The sequence below is a fragment of the Octopus bimaculoides genome, chromosome 18 (assembly GCF_001194135.2).
Source record: "Octopus bimaculoides isolate UCB-OBI-ISO-001 chromosome 18, ASM119413v2, whole genome shotgun sequence".
NCBI classification, from domain to species: domain Eukaryota; kingdom Metazoa; phylum Mollusca; class Cephalopoda; order Octopoda; family Octopodidae; genus Octopus; species Octopus bimaculoides.
Genome location: NC_068998.1, coordinates 55,256,744 through 55,277,931, shown reverse-complemented (window position 1 = coordinate 55,277,931; position 21,188 = coordinate 55,256,744). Strand labels below are relative to the sequence as shown.

At 32.7% G+C, this 21,188-nt stretch overlaps 1 protein-coding gene across 18 annotated transcripts in view; it reads right to left on the bottom strand.

Annotated features, from left to right (window-relative positions):
- Positions 1-21,188, bottom strand: part of LOC106879469 (coronin-2B) — a 70,625-nt gene that overhangs the window by 16,141 nt on the left and 33,296 nt on the right. For 7 of the 18 annotated variants that reach the window (XM_052974494.1, XM_014929047.2, XM_014929052.2 and 4 more), the window contains exons 1-12: positions 17,732-18,126; positions 11,176-11,370; positions 10,874-10,990; positions 10,001-10,147; positions 9,693-9,857; positions 9,134-9,253; positions 8,556-8,660; positions 8,197-8,293; positions 7,973-8,085; positions 6,627-6,740; positions 4,458-4,514; positions 1,282-1,472 (exon numbers count right to left, since the gene is read on the bottom strand). In XM_052974494.1, the coding sequence (XP_052830454.1) occupies positions 1,282-1,472; positions 4,458-4,514; positions 6,627-6,740; positions 7,973-8,085; positions 8,197-8,293; positions 8,556-8,660; positions 9,134-9,253; positions 9,693-9,857; positions 10,001-10,147; positions 10,874-10,990; positions 11,176-11,370; positions 17,732-17,797 (1,487 nt within the window). In that variant the 5' untranslated portion in view covers positions 17,798-18,126. Of the gene's footprint in view, positions 1-1,281; positions 1,473-4,457; positions 4,515-6,626; positions 6,741-7,972; positions 8,086-8,196; positions 8,294-8,555; positions 8,661-9,133; positions 9,254-9,692; positions 9,858-10,000; positions 10,148-10,873; positions 10,991-11,175; positions 11,371-17,731; positions 18,130-21,188 lie in introns of those variants that run through there. The other 11 variants (XM_014929045.2, XM_052974492.1, XM_014929044.2 and 8 more) reach the window with 7 other exon arrangements.

Below are 21,188 nucleotides of genomic sequence, written 5' to 3'. Positions count from 1 at the left end.
GAGAGAGAAAGAGAGAGAGAGAAAAAGAGAGAGAGAGAGAGAGAGAGAGACTAAGCTGTCAGGTTTCTATTGCATGTTGTTCCTGAATTCTCTGTGGAGTTGTGTGTGAAATAATTTGTGCATTTGGAAGGTATAGAGTGGCATCCTCAGCATATAGGACGGAATGTGAATCAAGGGTGGGAGAATCACCCCACAAGCAGGAGTCATCTTAAAATCCAAGTATGCAAAACTGAAACTGAATATTCTCTCGGCTAAAGTCTGGGATGGAGAAGAACAGCACTAGGGTCTTTCTACTCAATATTTTCTAATGAAATTCCCAAATATATTTGGAAAACCAGATTGAAATAATAAAGATATACTATAAACATAACTTAAAATGTTAGCCATTCACCATTTGTAAAACTGACCCACAGTAAACAGCCATTCAGGGCCCCATGGCAGATTTCATTAACACTGAGTGCTTTAATTAGGATAATTGTAGATTAGTAACAGATTACTAATAAACCCATTTTTATTGACAGATATTAACTGTCTGTGATAAGCCCGTTTATCAGGTCATTCACAATAAATGTTACAGTTCCTGGTATTTTGAAACATTTAAAAACAGGTTTCCTGGAAATGTTGGAATTGTCACTTTTTCAGAAGCGGCAGGATTTCTTGTGAAAAATGTCCAAACATTGACTCACAATCAATTCTGTTGTGAAATATGACCAGGTAGTTTTATAGAGTCATATAAAATGTACATAGCTTCAAACCTACATCTTTAATGGCAGTTCTGGGTGTCATCTAAAAACACTCACATATCCAAGTAGGTTATGGTAGCATCTAAACCAACATGTGACACTTTTCTTGTCTTACATAAATGGGCAGAGGAGATTTTGTTAAGAAATTTTGTAAAAATTCTATTTCACCAAATTTCTCAAGCACAAGAATCCACTGTAAAGCAGTTGGATTAGAAAGTTTATAAATATTTTAAAGAAAGCATGTGAAATTATTTAGCTTTGAGATGATAAGTCTAATAAAAGATTAAAAATGCTTGAATCAAATATTAACAAACTTGTTCAAGACATAAGTATTTGAACATTAAAATCTGGTGAAAGTTGATCAACTACAATCAAAAGAAAATCACAACAAAAAGGGTGGGAGAAAGATGAACTTTTGATCAATACACATAACATTTTCATTCCATTTTCTTAGAAAAAATTCACACTTTTTTTTCTCCCACTTTTAAATGATTCAAACTCAATTTGAGTTTCGCATTTAAAAATTAAAGCAAATTACCTTGATAAAGTAAGAAATTCATCATTAGAGCTAAGTCTTTTTATGTTTTTCAGAGATGCCGGTTCCTTATTAATTTCTGTGTTAACACTAGGAGGAACCTGAGCTGTAGGCAATGTAGACGAACGTGCCAATGGGGGACGGTTGACAGCCTTGAAAGTGGTGATGGTCGGGGTTTGCTTTAAGGCTCCATCCTAAAAAGAAAAGGATTGGGTTTAGTCAAGAAAGAATGGCTAGAAAAATTACAGAAGACAAATCAAAAAATGGCAAATTATCGAAATAATAAATGCAATAATTAAATCATAAAATCATTAAAATATCAACTAGGCAGTAATTAGTAAGTCATTCACTACTTTAATTTGAAACAAAATAATAACTGCATTTCAGGGTCTCAAATCTTCATTGAGAAAAAAAGCAAAAACAAATCTTCATAAATGGAATAAGTAAAATGGTATTTCAATCTGCTGATGAGAGAAGTTTACTATTTAATAAACCATAAAATAACCACCATCTTTCTAAACATGACATTTGGTCTGAGGAAATTAATCCAAAGTAGGGTCATTTTCTTTTGAAATCAAGGAACTGAGAAATCTCAAAAAGACTTAAAACTGGAAAATTCCAATATCAAAAATAATGGAATCCACAGCAGATAACTTAAGTAGGAAGTTCTCATGCCAGAATATGGTTAAGGTCTCCTGTGTTTGGATTCAAAGGAGTAGAGCGATAGATGGAATGTTTCTAGTAGGCATATATAGGGCCAGCACCTCAGTGTTGGGTCAGTGGGGGTAGCTTTGACAACCGGATGAGCAAACATTCTTTTTAAGATGTGCTCAACAATGTTTGAGTAACGGCACTGTGCTAGATCATGTCCGCTAAGTTCACCATCAATTCACCATTTTTCTTCTCAATAAAATAGTTTTTAACTATTAATGGTGAGATACCATGGATATATTTTCTCAGTAAACTTTCCTTGCAGTGAATTGTCTTCGCAGTGAATTTACCTGTAATCATGCTAGACATGTGAGCAAATTAGAGCAATTTTCCACTAAATTTGAATTAATAAAAACCATAATGAAAGTAAATAAGGAAGAAGAGGCTGAAAATAACAAAAGAGGTCTGGAAGTGGAGGCTTATGATTATCTCCATCACCTTCAAAATGTTGGAGAAGAAAAAATTCAAAATTGGCCATGTCAGAGTTTGCCCTTCTTATCCAACATAATCTATTTCTGTAGATTAGTGAAGAGAAAGATTGAAACTATGTGAAAAACAGCAGCCAGCTCTGGTGTTTACCATTTGAGAGTAATGGAAGGTTGAAGTCAGTGGGAGACCTTGAGAGAGCGAGCGAGAGAACAAGTGTGTGTGTGTGTGTGTGTGTGTTTATTAATGAATGAAGCCAATGAGACAAAGTTGGCTGCACAAACACCTATGGCATGGATTTATAATCCTGGTTACTTACAGGTGACTTTATACACTTTGAAATTAAAGGTGTATTGAACACTCTTATGCCTTCTGTACAACAAATAAAATCAATATACATATATGTCATTGATTAAACACAACCAATAAGCTAATTACCCAAAAAAATCTGCCCAATTCAATCAAAACAGTCTCTTGTGAAGATAACAACAAAAAGCATAACAATGTATTTACTTTCCATATTTTAGAAGTGAAATAAATATTTAAATGAGAAGCACTTCTTATAAGTCAAGCAAAAAACTATCAAATAATCTGATTAACAAAAGAAGCAGGTTAATAGAAGCAGAACAACAAAGAAATGAGCCACAGCTGTTAGACAAGAATTCGATTTGGAAACGAAAACAGTAACAGGAATTGATAGAATATCAATGAAGGACAGGATTAAAATAGTTTCAAAGGAAAATCATAAGAGTAAAAGAGTTTTACTTGTTTCAGATCAGAAAGTTATCAAAACAAGTCAATATTGTCATGCGGACAGAGTTAAAGATTTATAAGGATTTTTTTGGTTATTAGATGAAATCTCTACAATATAATATCACAAAGGAAATTTATAAAAGCAATATATTATTGTGCATTAGCAGAGAAGATAGACCAGGATTAGTCAAAATAGTAAAGGGGGAGGGGATATATGTTGTTTTTTCCCTAGAGACAACATTAATCGTCTCTGTTTACCTAAGTAAAATGTTGCTGTAAGTTTATTACAAACAAGGGAAGTTGTTTTTTTATCATAAGCATTGCTTCTGTAGATTAATTTCCAGATGGAGAAAGATTTTTATCTTTTAACTTCTTAATGTTTATTAACAAACACCCACACCTTTGGATTAACTAAATTCAGAAGTATAATAGGAAAAATTTGCTGACTTCCATAATCCAATCAATTCATAAATAGGTTATTAGTTTCTTTGAAGAAGTTTGTCTGCAGAGGGTTAATTGGACCTGCAGCCCAAAACTAAGGAGACCTAATTAGCATGACTATAATACACCTATAATGACTAAATGCCCCTGTGGTGTTTGTTCAGAGGTTAAGGACGGATGAGAATTAATTTTGTAATGTAATCCTTCTTATTGTTCCTGTCCCAAGTTAATTCCAATTGTTTGCGAATGTCATTTATCCCCCCCCCCCACCGATCTCAGACAAACGCCAACCAAGATGGCGTGAATCAGCCAAACTTTACCTGCTAGAAATAGCAACCCAAATGCTTTTAAATCAGATCCCAAAGCTGGATGTTCAAGAACCAAATGAAGGACAGATTTTCAATCCTGGGATCGTCCTGATTCCAAAAACATATAATATGTCTAAATAGAGAAAATATAGACTGAGATATGGAGGTCCCGGACACACAGAATTTCGTGTTTATTATTATAGAAATATAATCAATTTCTTTGTTTCATATATTTTTTTGTTTTCACAAATATTTTCAAATATACAAAGAATATTTAAAACCAACAGCTGAACACTAGAAATATTTCATGAAAGCAGATTGGTTTTTAAAAGGAAATAAAACCTAACAAAAATATTTTTTAAATGTTCAAAAAGAATTCTATAAAATAGAAAGAAACAACCAAATAGATTTGTTTCTGTAAAATGATTGATACAAGTATTAGATTATTGAGAAGAGAGAATGTTATTGGCGGTATTAAAGAGAATGTTATTAAAAGCAACAAACTATGAAGAACTGATACAATGAGAATGGACTATTTACCTGTTTTTGAACAGCTTTGGCAGATGTAATTGGAGGGCAATTGGTCATTTGACCATCCTTAAGGAGGGGAAAAAATAAATAAAATAAAATATACTAAATCCAGCTTAACAAATGATATTGAACACAGAAAAAAAAATTTTAATGTGGATTTGATTTTCATGAATTCTAGGGAAATATTTACATATAAACAACATTCAGATTTTTTTTATCTTTAAACATTTTGTGCCAAATTTCAATTTTTAGTCAACAGAATTCAAATATTAAGGTTTTATCATTTTAATACCTCTCTCTTTCTCAACAATAGTCATAAAATATTTTTTCCTTGCAAATGAATTCAGTTTGTTTCCCAGCAAATGACACCAATGATATCTCGATGATGTTATTCAAACACCATTTATACATTCTTCAGTTATTTGAGTCTCTTTTAGAGATTCTTTACAGTATTTCTTTGTTTTTTTAACCAGAACCTTTGTTGTTTCAAACTCTTTCGACTTACCTTTATTGAAACCAAAACAGACACCATTCACATTCACTGCAAACCTCTCTTTCAACATTCAATCAGGGACACATAGTTGTGTAGTTAAGAAGTTTGCTTCACAACCATGTGATTCTAGGTTCAATCCCACTACATAGCACCTCGGGTCAAACAAAAGGATACCTTGTGGTGTTTAGTCTGAATTACCAAGGCAGATTGATAAAATACAAAACAAAATCAAGCAAAACCCTTAAAGGCAGTGCCCCAGTATGGCCACAAACTGACATCAATAAAAACACACAAAAAAAAATACAAACAAAAAAGCAACTCCCTAATGCCAATGTTGTGTGATGCCCTTAGTGTAAGAAGAGTTTTTGTTCTGTTTTGTTTGTTGTTTTTTTACATATTAAAAACAATTTAATTTAAATTTCTTCAAAACATTACTCCAAAAATATTAAACTGGTTTATAAAAAGATAAATCTAAAATCATTTGCTAAAATATTTTTTTCATTTTCCTTGTCTTCAAAAAAATAATCCAAATTTGAATAAGAGACACACAATTGTAAGAATTTTATTTCATTCAAATGCTTCAGTTGTAGAAACACTTTAGAACAAGATCCTCTAATGAATGCTTTTTTGTCAATTGTCAGATCCAGGTTTGTTTTTTGTTTTTTTTACTTAATTTGTACAATTGCAAACTAAAGACCAGTTGCAATTACGTAATTAACATAATTATGGGGATGGTTAATTAATGCTAGTTCTGACACTCCTGACAATAAAGCAATCAAGTAATTTAGGAATGAAGAAGAAACGTGCCAGATGTTTCTCTCAAAAGAAACAGAATTTGTCAACAAATTAAACTGGATGTGTTACATGCAATTATTATGGCAACTGGCAAGTATATCTAAGTATAATATAATCCTCCTTAATCCTTTCTACTAAAGGTACAAGGCCTGAAATTTGGGGAAAGGGACTTGTTGATTACATTGACCCCAGTGTTTCACTGGTACTTAATTTATCAACCCCGAAAGGACAAAAGGCAAAGTTGACCTCAGCAGAATTTGAACTCAAAATTTAAAGACAGACAAAATGCTGCTAAGCATTCCACTTAAATGATATTGATGCTAACGATTTTAATGCTAACGATTCTGCCAGCTCACTGCCTTAATAATAATAATAATCCTTTCTGCACAAAGCCCGAAATTTTGGGGGAGGGAGCCTGTCGATTATATCGACCCCAGCACTCAACTAGTACTTAATTTATCGACCCTGAAAGGATGAAAGGCAAAGTCGACTTCAGCAGAATTTGAACTCAGAACATAGCGGCAGACAACATACCACAAAGCATTTTGCCCATCATGCAAACGACTCAGCCAGCTCACTGCCTTCGTAATAATAACAACAACAATAATTGTTTGCATCCCTGACACATCATTACCACACTTTTTAATCGCCTTCCGTCTGCCCCCAATCACTCTCCTCTCTCCTCTCTCCTAAAATACGATTAGTCATTTCGCTCCTCCACAGCAAGAAATTTGCTCTCCTCTGGCCATTTTCCCTTCTACTTTACCCCTCTCTACTCCTCATTCTCCTAACATAAAGTTGCAGGATTTGAACAGTGGGCAGAGAGTTAAGAGAAATAAAACATGACAAGACCAGCTACAGCAATAATAATAATAATAATTTATTCTAACCTGGAGTGAAACTAAAATTGGTTCTCTATTTTGTCCACTGATCCATTCATCAGCTGTGAGGGAGGGAACACAACTGGCCGTTGGTGGGAAAATATCATCTTGGAACTGATCAGACTAGAATTTAAAGAGAAATTTTATAAGAGAAATGTTGATTAACGACATTCAAAATACAAGTTAATGATGAACAAATTACATAAATTAATAAAATACAAATTTCATTAGCTTCAAGAGAACTAATCAGCCAATCAGAAAATATCTAAAACAACAGGCTTCACACAACTGAAGAAAAAAATAGTGAAGATAGACTTTTGAAATTAATGCTAAGTAAATTTTTGATATTAAGAACCGTTGATGTCTGACAACAGCTTAGATTTATAATGGACAAGAAATGTAATTGTGTGCCATTCATACCTTTCTCAAGGTATGAATGAAGTAAAGTTGAATTGTGGCTGCAGTCGTTGGAGCCATCAGTTCCTATCAAAGCATCCAACCTATGCCAACACGGAACATCAACAATAAATGATGAATATAGCTCACTTCTCCTCAAAAGTCTAAAATGGTTTTATCTTCCACACAAATAGATTTTAGTATTAATTTCTATTGTCAAGACTCAAGTTGTAGATTTAGAATGCAATGTTAAACGAAGGCAGCAAAGTTGCAGAAGGTCACACGAAATGCCTTGAAATACTTTTAGTCTTCAGCATTCTGAGTTCAAATATCAAATGGACCAACAAAACAATACAAGTTATTGGTGTCGTTTATCCTCAGACCTAATTGAATAGATTTATGAACAAAGATATTCCTTCCATGATCATCCAGTCATTTGGGGGAGGGCACAGTGTATGTAGAACTACAGTACCAAATGTGCCCTTCTGCCAACCAAATTGTCCAAAGGTGGGATCCAATCCAGAACTTTTTAATCCCACACACTATGCTGATAAATATACGAGTACACAAGAGAATTTCTCATTTCTACTCCAAACGAGTCTCAATAAAAACACCAGCATGCTCACCTTTAGTCTTATCTTATAAACTCATTTACACAATACAAAATGGAAGTCTAATCTCATATTTTTATTACAAACAAGCAATCCAGATTTGTTTTAAATAAACTTTTCATTTGTATTTTTATCGCAAGAAAACCTTCAGATCAACTGCAATCTAATTTCCATTGCAAAATCTTTCTAAATAATTAATTTTACTTTAGAATTAATTTCTTAACAATTACCCAAAAAGCAATCAACTTTAATCACCAATTAACAAAATAAACACTGAAGCAGCACAAAAGAAAAACTCATCTTCTTCCGACAGAGAGGTCGGAGAGTCAAATCTTATCAAATACTTACTTTTCTTGGAACAATCATTGAAACTGGCTCCACCAGATCTTTGGCAGTGTGAAGTTTGTAAAACCGCACAATTTCACAGCGCTTAGCATCACAGCCACGCTTTGGCATTATTCCTGAAGAATTTAAAGTTGAATAGTTTCTCAGGTCATTACTTAAAAGACAACAATTGCAAGATTACTAATTATACATGAAATAAATCAGAATTAATGTGAATGGTCACCTACCTAAACTTCTTTGTGGAGATGAAGACTGGAACTGATTGAGATAGTGGCAATAGGGGGCAGCACTTACTATTTCATAGTATCTAATATTACCATCACCCTGAGAAGAGACAAAGACATTGATAAATATGTATACATATATATACATACGTATATATATATATATATATATATGTATACATATATACATACGTATATATATATATATATGTATACATATATACATACGTATATATATATATATATATGTATACATATATATATATGTATACACACACACACACACACACATATATATACACATACACACACACAAATTGATTTCTTTTCTTTTTTTTTTTTCTTTCAGGTTTGGTTCTTACCTTGCCAGCAAGGAAAATCACTTTACTATCATGATCATAAAATGGGAACAGAATTCCACTGGAGAAATCCACTACTTCAGTTTTTAAAGATTTGGTCATGTTTCTCTGAAAATAAGAAAAAAAAATTATCATCAAGATATAAGACTAACAAGAAAAAAAATATATCAATGGAGAAAATGTTAACTCGAAAATTTGAAACCAAGGAAATGATAAATGAAGTTCTTGAAACATCAAGACTCTAGTCAAAGAGTTAGAGTTCTATAGGGAATCATATAATTCCAGCAAAATAAAAAATGTTTAAAAGACAGGGACAACGGTAATATTTTTCAGTAAAAGAACTGAACATGGAAGCATGAAAAGTCTTCAGATATTAAATTAATGAAGATTATATACACCATAGCTCAAATCTCCAATTAGTCCAGACAGATTCAATGCTTTTAATCAATTTCTTTAACTATTATAATTTACCATTTCTTATTTAATATGAAGAAATGAAATACCAAGTCAGCTCATAAAGAATTCAATTGGAAGTGTAAGACACAAGACAGAAAATAAAAATTTGAAATAGATTTTCTTACCACATCCCAGATAGCGTATTGGCGCTCACTGGATCTTGAGAAGCCTGTTGTGAAGATCCGGTTTGTGTCTCCAAGAAAAACAGATTTGGAGGCTTTAACGCCTTGGTGGCCAGTTCCTTCCTAAAATAGTTTCTTGAAATAAACTTATTTCGCAAAAATACTTCATCTCTTTTGAATGTATATTTCATTAAGTTAATAAAGTTAAAATTCGGAGAGAGAATAAAATACATTTTCATATAACAGCAAAGTACCATCAAAACAGAAATTAAAAAAAAAAAAAATTTTCTATATTAACATTTAATTGAATTAAGAAACAAAATATTAATTTGCATGTTTTTTGTGTTTTATATTATAAAATACTTGCATTAACTGCTCTGATAGAACAACATTTATAGAAAGTTTCATCTTGTAAAACATCATGAAAATTCATTCAGTGACAAAATTATAATTTTAAAGATAAAAATGAACTTTTTCCTATCATTTATTCCTATTAATGGCTGCAGGTGGTTCACTGTTTTATACAATTCAAAATGAACAAATATCACAAATGTTAGCTTACTATGGCAACTTGGGCAGTTCTCGGGTCATGTACCCTGATCTTCCTATCCTTGCTTGTCGTAGCAAAAAGACTACCTTCCCGATTCCATGTTATCGAGAACACAGTATCATTATGGCAGTTAATGATATTCAGAGGCTCAGCTTGCTCCACATTCCACAAAATACACTGTGAAGCATAATTATGAACATTGACACTTTCTTTACATGGAAAACACAGAAAAACTGGAAACTGCTAGATTACAGCAGGTTACGATATGAACTAGGAAAATACAAGACAAAATTTATAGCAGTCAAAAGAGAGAGAATTACCTTATGGTCCATTCCAGTACTGAGAATGATATTCGAAGCAGTCGGATGCCATTCAATGTTTGTGACCTTACGTTGATGACCGTGAAGGTCAACTGACCACTCAGTCAGATTACTATGCATAGTATTGGGAATCCGCCAAACTTTGACCTAAATCCAAAAGACAAACACCTGTGTAGAGGTTTTGGGGATCTTGAAATGTTCAGTAAAAGAGCAAAAAACAATTTCATGATTAAATAAAGTAGCAAGATTATCAGATGGTGCAGATGTATTCATAAAACAAACATTTGGCACCATTATATATGGCACCATTATATTTGGCACCATTATATATTCATAAAACAAACATTTGGCACCATTACCTATGGCACCATTATATTTGGCACCATTACCTATGGCACCATTATATTTGGCACCATTATATATTCATAAAACAAACATTTGGCACCATTATATATGGCACCATTATATTTGGCACCATTATATATTCATAAAACAAACATTTGGCACCATTACCTATGGCACCATTATATTTGGCACCATTACCTATGGCACCATTATATTTGGCACCATTATATATTCATAAAACAAACATTTGGCACCATTATATATGGCACCATTATATTTGGCACCATTATATATTCATAAAACAAACATTTGGCACCATTACCTATGGAATTATCTTCCATCTATCAACAGACATTTCTTTGGAAACATTTAAGTACTTGGCTGCATTTGATACAAAATTCTATAAAACACTTAAAACTTGTTCAAGGTTTTCACCAATTCTTGGAAATTAGAAAACATGAAAACCCCCAAAATGAAAGAACGCAGTTTCATTAAATAGAAAATATTCTTTCTATTCTCATTATTTACCGTGTTATCGTCAGCAGCTGAAGCAATGACATTGTCATCAAATGGATTCCATTTGATATCCAAAACTGTTCCAGCATGACCAGTTACTTTGGGAGCATTGATATCAACACGACCAGTCTGCAAGGAAAATAGATTTTAAATAGATTTTTAAAAAAGAAGAAAAGTATATATATACAACAACCCAAAGTGTATTGTGATAATAAAGTTAATGAAAGCAATGGTATTTGTAAATCTGAAATCATGATAACACGAAGAATCCTAGACTAGAAAAAGAAAGATGATAACAATTAAAAAAGACTTACCTTTTCCAATGGCAGTACTAAAAATGCTCCTCCCCCTGATGCTTCAATCACAACTGCCAGAAATTTGGGATTTACAGCACAGAAATTACTGTCATGGGCATTTCTTGTAATATGAACATTTTCATAGCAAAGCTCTTTTCTATACGGACTGCCAAAAATATGGCGGTACTTAGAGCTCCGCACTCGAAATGCCATCTGCAATGGAAATTAAGAAATGTAATTAAATTATTTCATTTGAAGATGCGAATTCTGGTATATTTTCACAAAACAGACAATAACTAAACAACAGAAAACATTGAAATTGGAAGGATCAAAGAAGTCTGTTCCTTCTCTTCAAAAAATTGGGGGTTTTTTTTTTACTTTTGTCTTCTCCACACACTTTTTTACTTTTATGATATAAAAGATGTTAAGATGCTTTTTTATTGCCCAGAATAAAATTACCACTCAAAGTTACACTTTTATCTTCACAAATGACAATTGATGGAGCTTACTTTTACATCCTTTGCTCAATAAATTTTGGTAATATTTTATTGAATCATTGAACCAAAATTCCGACATAAGTTTCCTTTTCATCGATAAATAACGATCATACTTATAAAGCTTGGAAATTGATCTTTCTTACGACGTAAATTATTCATTCAATGGACCCAATCATTCAAAAATTCCTTTCTGAAAAAATGTCCCTTTAAACATCAAACCCTAATTTTAAAAAAAACTAAATATCCATCTTCTATGAATGAATACTGAAGAATAAATGAGTTGAGAAAAAGTGAATTTTCTTAGTCATTTCATAAAAGATATACACTATAGTTGTTAGAAATGTGTCATGTGACATTTTATAAAGATTAAAAAAGGTGTTTCATTGGCTAAAAAATACAATGGATTACGAGAACATAGGAAATGGCCAACAGAATTTATTGGAATTGAATTGGTCAACAGAATTTATTGGTAGCAGTGTAAGTCTATTGGTGAATGTTTAAAACCAAAGTAGGTATTAAACAAGGATACTTGCTAACTCCAGTATTCTTTAATGTTTTCAGAAAAACTAAATACAACATAATAATATGTTTAATCCATTGCCATGCCAGCCACCATTAAGGTTAAATCTCCTGTGCATGCAAAGTTCTTACAGCTGGAAGTGTCCTGTATCTTCATATGGCTACAATTTCACTTGGCACTGAGTATTGCTGTTATCTTTGGGCTGATGCCTCCTTCGAGTCTCTTAAATTGCTTGATCCAATTCAAAATTTAGTTGTTAACATGGTGATTTCTCTTCTTTCTACGAGATTGGAATCTTTGTTGTGTGCCTTTTCTATAAACATTTTCATGGCCCTTGTTCAGATGAACTTCCTGGTCTAGTACCCTTTGTCAAGATCTTTAAAACAAGTCACCCTCTGTCAAGATCTTTAGAACCTGTCACCCTCTGTCAAGATCTTTAGAACATGTCACCCTCTGTCAAGATCTTTAGAACATGTCACCCTCTGTCAAGATCTTTAGAACATGTCACCCTCTGTCAAGATCTTTAGAACCTGTCACCCTCTGTCAAGGTTTGTAGCCCCTTATTCTGCAAAGTGGTTTCAAGCCTTGTTTGGAACAAAAATCATATGAAACTGCAACTCAATGATATATTCTGCTCATTAACAATGAGTTGATTGAATAAGTCATCTTATGAAAGAGAAAAATGAAATCATTCACAATAACAACAACAACAACACCATTTTCTAAAAACATTCTTCTCAATTGAAAGAAGAATTAAATCATGACTTGCTTTAAGGCTTGGATTTGTTATTGACAGTAACAAGCCAAGGCCAGACTTACAAACAACAATAGAGGTACTCTAAACAATAGAGGTACTCTAAACAATAGAGGTACTCTAAACAATAGAGGTACTCTAAAGAAACTGAGGGTGAGACAGAACACAACAATTTGATATTCTATAAATGTTGTCTTATCAGTTACTGCTTTACATGAATAAAATCCCACATGAAAATCTCCAACCAAAATAGATATGAACCTTTTGTCTGCCAGCATAAAAACCAAAAAAAATTCTTTTAATTTCATTTTCCAGATAATTTTAACCCTTTAGTTTTTAAACTGATCATATCCAGCCCAAATATTCTACCTGTTTTCAAACTGACCAGATCCAGCCTCTCACACCTACCCTACAATGTATTTCTAAAAATAAACATTCACATCATCAACATCTTGAAATTACAAATTAATGCATGATTAATTGAAAACATTTGACAGACTTATCAGAATGCTAATTAGTTGAACTAGACTTTTCTGCACTTCAAAATTAAACTAATGAGTGATAGCAAAACAGCCCTAATTGAAGAAGACTCTTCCATCAACAACACACTACAACCTCTGCACAGACTTGATCTCTTCCTATAACGTTAACCTCAGATCCTTTAAACTAGCCAAGTGCTGACCACCTCCACCCACTTGAAACATTCCTTTCACATTTCTCACACATCTAACAAAACATAAAATTAGATATATTTGTATAAAATTTAATAATTAATATTTCTGATATAATTAAAATTTTAAATCCTACTGTCAGCAATTAAACTGTTGACTAATTTCTACCACCTCTTGAAAATACTCATGCAGACTATATTTTGTCTTTTTTCATAAAAAATAATCTTCTTCCATTAATACACAAGAGATGTCAGTCGCCAAGGCTGGCAATATACCAATATGATAATTTTTCTGGTCATTCAGCCAAATTGGCCAAAATGTTCCTTCAAGCTCATAAAATTAGAAGTTTGTTACCTGGAGAATCTCCAGATGGAAACCTTATTGGAAATTTAGAGTGAATTACAAAATAAGATCTTCGATTTGCCCCAGTTCAATATCAATAAAGAAGTTTGGCAATATTCTTGAATTCCTTTTTCTGGTTTCAGTCACTGAACTGTAGCCATGCAGGACCATCACCTTCAACAAAGCCAACCCTAGATAATTTCTGGTACTTAAACTTTTGACTTTGGAACAGGGAGGTATTTGGTCAGCCCCGCCTCTTCTCCCAATTAACCTAACACTATTATTCTTTGTGATTACCTTTTATTGTAAGTGAAGGTGCATTGCCTAGTGGTTAGGGTGTTGCTGTCATGATAGCAAGATTGTGGTTTCAGTTCCTAGATCAGTGGTCCATTGTCTTCTTGAGCAAAACACATCATTTCATGTAGCTTCAGTCTACTTGGCTGTAAGTAGGTGACAACCCTGCAATGGATTGGTGTTCCATTCAGGTTGAATGCTGGCCTGCTCTACTAAGCAATGGGAAGGCATCATTTGAAAACAACAACAATGCAAGGAAGTGCACTTTGGTCATCTCCATAATTTATCAGGTGACAGGACAACCATCAACATGCAACACCTACAGACATAGATTTTCAATAAATTTAAAGCAAAATGTAAAAGTGGAATGTTGGTGACCCTAGAAACGAGTTGCTGTTCATTGAGAACCAACATCAGAATGGTAAAATTCCTTAATTATATTCAGTTTATGTCTTTGATTGTAAATGAACGTAACACTTGTTCAGCTTTTCATATTACTATGATTCCGTTCACAGCAGTGTTTCTCAAAGTGGACTGTGACAATATTTTGGTGGAATGTGGCACTTCACAATGGGACGTCAGCAAGGAATAAGTGAAGAAAATTTGCAATAAAGTTTTAATGATAACTTTTTAGGGGATGTGTGACAAAAGAGTTAAGAAACCCTGATTTACAACTTTAGCCCCCTTCTCAGCGCCCTGATGAGATTGGGTTATGTCCTTGTCTTTATTATAATCAGGAAGTAACAAGTGACTACAACCACCAGGTGAAGGGCAATGATGGACATGCAGTACAACAATCCATTTTGTAGACTTTTCAACTGTTTCTAGTCTTTCGTTTACCAACACAGACCACCACTAGTTCCCATTGCTTACTAGTACCTTACTAGTTGGACTAAATTTTGATAAAGAAGGGGTATAAATCATGACAATCTTTTAGGGTTGAACAACAGAATCTTTCATCAACAAAAACAGATTCCTACATAAATTCTTTAAACAGGCACAATGTGCCATCTTTTAGCAGGAAGAGCTATCATTGCCTTCAGATATTTACTTTGAAGTTTCTTTTAATGAAGTAAGATGAGTAATGAAAGAAGATTATACACTTATATTTTTTTATTCTTTTACTTGTTTCAGTCATTTGACTGTGGCCATGCTAGAGCACCACACTGAAAGGTTTTAGTCAAACAAATCAACCCCAAAAGTTACTTTTTTAAGCCTGGTACCTATCCTACCAGTCTCTTTTGCTGCACTGCTGCATTATGGGGATGTAAACACACCAACACCGGTTGTCAAACAGTGATGGAGAGGAACAAACACAGACACACAGATATATATATATATATATATATATATATATATATATATACACACACATACATACATACAATGGGCTTCTTTTATCTTCCATCTACCAAATCCACTCACAAGGCTTTGGTCAGCCCATGTCTATAGTACAAGGCACTTGTCCGCCACACAGTGGGACTGAACCCAGAACCATGTGGTTGGAAAGCAAGCTTCTTACCACACAGCCATACCTTTTTTTTTTAATTTTTATGTAGACTCGTTTTGATTGCGGGGCCACCTTTATAAAACCAGGATGGGTTCATGATTTCAAATATCTATCTTTTCCCACGTGCACACATACACAAAGATGGCTATGGTATTGTTATTGGCTGATGGATCAGCAGTTCGTTTTATTTCCAGCATTTCGGGGTTTCCATAATCTAGTCCCTCCTGACTGGAACCAGCAGAGACAAAACCGTAAAGATTTTGTTACCTTGCAATGTTGTCATGAATCAATACTTGCCATAGATACAACTTAGAGTAAGGTGGCTCCTCTAGTTTTACCTGTTCCAGATACACTACAGAAATATCCAGTAAGATGTCTATTCTATGCTGCTTTACCTGTATAATCCCTTCATGGCATGTTTGTAATTTGGCTCCTATTATATCATTAAATCTAGTCTTTAATTGATTTTAGCTCAAGAAATTAATTTATGAGCAATAAAAAGTATTTTTTCTATGTAAATATTTCTATTTATAATATTGATACTACAATAATTATTATTGTCTTTCTCATTTCACAACAAGTTTATACACGTAAAGAAATATTTACTTTCAAATATGTTAATCTCAAGTTCTGAATCAACTTTCCCAAAATTTATTTTTTTCATTGACATCGTTAAACTAACAGGATTAAAAAAAAATAAAGGAAATAAAGTTCAAATGAAATAGATTTTAAGAAGGACAATAAGCAAAAATGACGATAAAGCTGACCACAATGACAATATCGATGGTGCAGAGAGTAAGGCATGTAACAGTTATGACATCATTGCTGGCTGGACATTATTGTCAGGACAAATCAGAGCTACACAACGAAATAAATAAGAGGAATCTTATATAAACAAACCTAATTCAAAATCATTAAATTGCGTCTGTGTGTGAACGGGGGATTCTTTTTTTTTATGTCTTGGAATTGTGTATCGACTAGAAAAATTCTAGGGTTGTATTTAATAAATTATATCCAGAAAATCAAGTTAATTATTCATTTACTCTTACCGAGACTTTAAAAAAAGCTCTAATATTATTGTTTTGTCAACCTTATATTAAAGCAACGAAGGAGTTTAAAAAAGGTGCACCGAATTAACTGATGACAGGTGAACGGTTTCTATTATTCCAAAATATATATTTTTTAATATCACAAAAATGACAAAAGATATCAAGAAAATTAATAAATCAATGCGTTTCGTGAATGTGTTTAGTTCTGCTGTTGATTTTAAATAAATTATTTACGTTCTAAAATAGCATTCCAAATATTTTTTCCTTGTCAATCTACAACCATACCCCCTAGAAATTCCAGTCGTCAACGCAGTCATTCATTGACAAGCGACAACAATAAACCGCGGTGGACTGCGACAGCTAAGAAACCTTTGATGAGAAAGAGAAACCGAAGACAGCTGCTTAAAGATGGTCAACAATGAATGAACGAGTTTTTCACAGAAAGAGAAAGTGTAAAGAGAAAACCAAATGTGTGGAGGTGGATCGCAGATTTCACCTTAATTACAATATAAATACAATTGTAATAAATATATTATTATATTACGTCTGGACTTCAACAGGAAATCAAAAAGAAAAGCTTATTTCACAAAAGATTTCGTTTCATAAATTTCACTGATTCAGTCTTCACACAATATTTTTTTAGTTTAAACATTTCATAATTTTTCATACGACAGATATTTCAAATCTATTATTAATAAATTTGCCAAACTCCCGACCCACAAAAGCAATACTCATATTTTAAAGCTGCTACAAATTATACGATTATTATTATCATTATTATTATTATCTGCTAAACACGAGTATATATATATTAGTCCGGCATCGATTCTCCTGGCCGTCGGTGTTGCTAGCTGAGGCCGGAAAAGTAATATAACATCAACACAAATATAATAAATGAGACGATGAGCTAAGAGGGGGAAAAAATAGTTTTTCTAACCGTAACTAGCCCCCATCCAGTTGATTTCATCCTCTTTGAAGGAGAAGCCGGTGCTGGTCCTTCCATTCCAACAGTTTTTATTATTTCACTGTTAGAACAGCGGTTCTAATAATGGTGACACAAGTGAAAAGATGTTGCGATCGGACTTCAGAGGTCACACTAATCCATGACGTTCAAACAATCCAGTCAATTTAGCACCAAATCATGAATGAATGAATTAGTTAATTAATATTATGATTATGATTATGATTATTAACAACAACAGTGTTGATCGAGTTGACTCTCACTGCAGTATTTGACTTTCAGGAGACATAGTTTTTTGTTTTTTCAAATCGTTTCCTTACTGCAACTGTTGTTGTTAATAAATACAAGCTTGACATCAACCTAGTGGGTTGCAGTAGCAGCTGCAGTAATTGCAACAACAGCTCCAGTAGCACTAGTAGTAGTAGTAGTAGTAGTAGTAGTAGTAGCAACAGCAGCAGCAACAGTAGTAGTAGTAGCAGCTGTTCCATCGTTTCTAAGTACATCTACCTTTTCGCAATCCAATAACGCACGTCTCCCCCGCGCCCCCCCCCCATTGTTACAGTCATCAGCATCCTTTCCACAAACCATAACAACACTTGATTCTTCTGTTATTTGTGCAGCGCTGCAGCTTTATGTGATGTGGTGGCAATCACGAAACTTGTTGCAGCTGCAGTAAAAAACACCTCGTTATTAACAATACAACATCTTCGACAATTAAAGTGTTTAACCCTGAGTTCATTGAAAGCAAACGTCAGCTTCTGGCTGAAAGTCAAGGGAAACCTTATTTCATTAAAGTATTATGTCATTAATACACATACACACACACACACACACACACAGAGTAATGCTTTATGTTATACAATTAAATGGCTAAGAACTGTACATATATTAACCACTGTTATTCTAACAGATTACAAGACCATTCTTTTAATTATTGATTTTACTTTTTTATTTTTAAATAAAAGAAAATACTACCAAATAAAATAAAATATGTGAATGTTAATGTTTGAGATTAGAATTTAAAAAGAGAGAGAGAATGTTTAGCTACTTCAAGAATAGAACCAAGCCCATTCGACAGATATAAATATATTAGATTATGTAAAGAATAAGATATTTCTGTTGCTACATTAGCAACTCCACTTTCACTTTTATCAACAGAGAAAATCTCATTACAATGAGAAATAAGATTTAAATCTGGAAATATTTGTTACTAATTTTAGATTAATTATTTCACACAAGGAAGTAACTAACATATACTTTTGCTTCAAATTAAAAAAAAAAAGCCTGACTAATATTAACGAGATATTAAATATAAATTAGTATAATGTCTATAGCTGCCTATAAAATACTTTTAATCTTTTTATTCGATTTGACTTGGACAAATCTGAATAAGAATCGAAAAACTGCTCGATTTATAAAAACTCCTTAATTCTGAATTGCTTCAAATCTGTTGGCTGATTTCATTGCACTTTTATTCTGAACCATATTTGTAAGAAGCTGACTGCAGCAACCAAGCCAAGTACGTAGATGCCAGGAGTGAATAAACCAAAATATTGAATAATTTAATATAATCAATAATTAACAAACAACATCATTACATGACCATAAAAAAATACAAACAGCTGAAATGATTCCCGACACACATACAATCGTTAAAAACAAATTAAATGTTAGATCATTTGACTGAGTTTGGAAAAAACAAACTCAGTGGTATAAAAAAAAATAACAAAATCCAAGTGAAAAAAAACCAATAAAACAAATCAAATTAATGATTTGTTTATGTGTGAGAGAGAGAGAGAGAGAGAGAGGATAGATAGATAGATAGATAGATAGACAGACAGACAGACAGAAAGTAAATGATTATACAAATTAGCTTATTTATAAATTTTCTTTATTACATTTCTTTGTTTTATGTTACCAGTTTTTAGGAAAGGATTGGAATAAAAGAAATGTAAGACATTGTTGAAGAATTTGCTACAAAGTTTAACTTTGAAGTTTATAAATGAGTTTTAGCTTCCTGATTCAAATGAAGCTTTTAGATTAACTTTTGATTTTGGGAATCTCTAGTCAGAAATGTATATTTTAATGGCTTCATTTTTGTCCTGGTAGTGTTATTTAATTTTTGTAACAGCAAAAACAAAATTTCCTTTGATCCAGAAAATGCTTTTCATTGTGTTAGAATTTGTAGGATGTTAAAATACTTAACCAATAGGTTGTGAGGTCCCTGCAGGAGGCATTTTATTTGATTACCTAGGTGAAAATAGGTGCTAATTACAAATTGGAAATATGCTTACTTTCAGACAAAGATATCAAGTTTTAGCCTATGAAATAGTTTAAATTGAAGGAAAAAAAACACCCAAAATTATTCAAACATTTCTTCAATAACTTGACCCTTAACTTCTAAACTCAAGTTTATGTGCCAAAACTGTAGATTCTATATATCGTATTCTTCACACATAGAACTGGCAAAAAGCAAGAATAATTCTAATTTACATCACCTTATATGTTAAATTACTAATAGCTCTATGAAGCAAAACAAAGCCATTTTACACACCATTATTACACTTGCTGGAAAAGCCATAAATTGAAGGAAAATAACTTTTAGTTTGAAAGCAAATTGCTCTTCATTTATTCGTTTTCTTCTAAAAGATGAAGTGATATTCTGAACATAGTTCCAATGAAAGTATTTTTACAAACAACTCAACCTAAGACAACAATATTTACATGTCGTGTATGTAAGAATGTAACAACCCATTACTGAACACTTAATGAACCCCACCACTTTGTGGGCCATAGCATTTAGTCAAGCGGAACAAACTGAATTGGTGATAGTCCACAACAAAACAAGCTTAGGTTGTTGACTCAATTCCAAAATATGTTGTAATACAAAACAAGTGAACCAAAATATCAATAAGTAAATGAATATTTATATCCTGTTAAACTGTTGCAGATGAAGAGAAGTCATCAGACCAGATTGCCAGTCATTTAGCATCTACACGTAGTGTCTAGTACATAGTCATTAATATTCATTGAGTATCTAAGACTAGTCACTTATAAATAGTCAGTTTCTTAGCAGATTAATAAATTAGTAAAAATTAAACTGAAAATAGCCATGGCCACCACAACAATAAATGACAACAAAATTTTGTATACATAATGATAAATTCAATGTTTTAGAATACAATATATTAGAGTACGGCCAAAATATTACTTCTCATTATTGTTATCAAGATAATAATATTTCCTTTTATTTGAATTATTGTTTGTAGACCAGGGTGTTATTACAACTTGTTCCAAAACTATCCAGGGAAATACCATTATTACCGGAATATAAATTTATGACCCCTTGGTTTCTAACAAGTTTGATAAGTGCTAACACATGAAACCTAGCTCTTGAGTCACTCTGTAACTTCTGCTAAATATTCATATATAT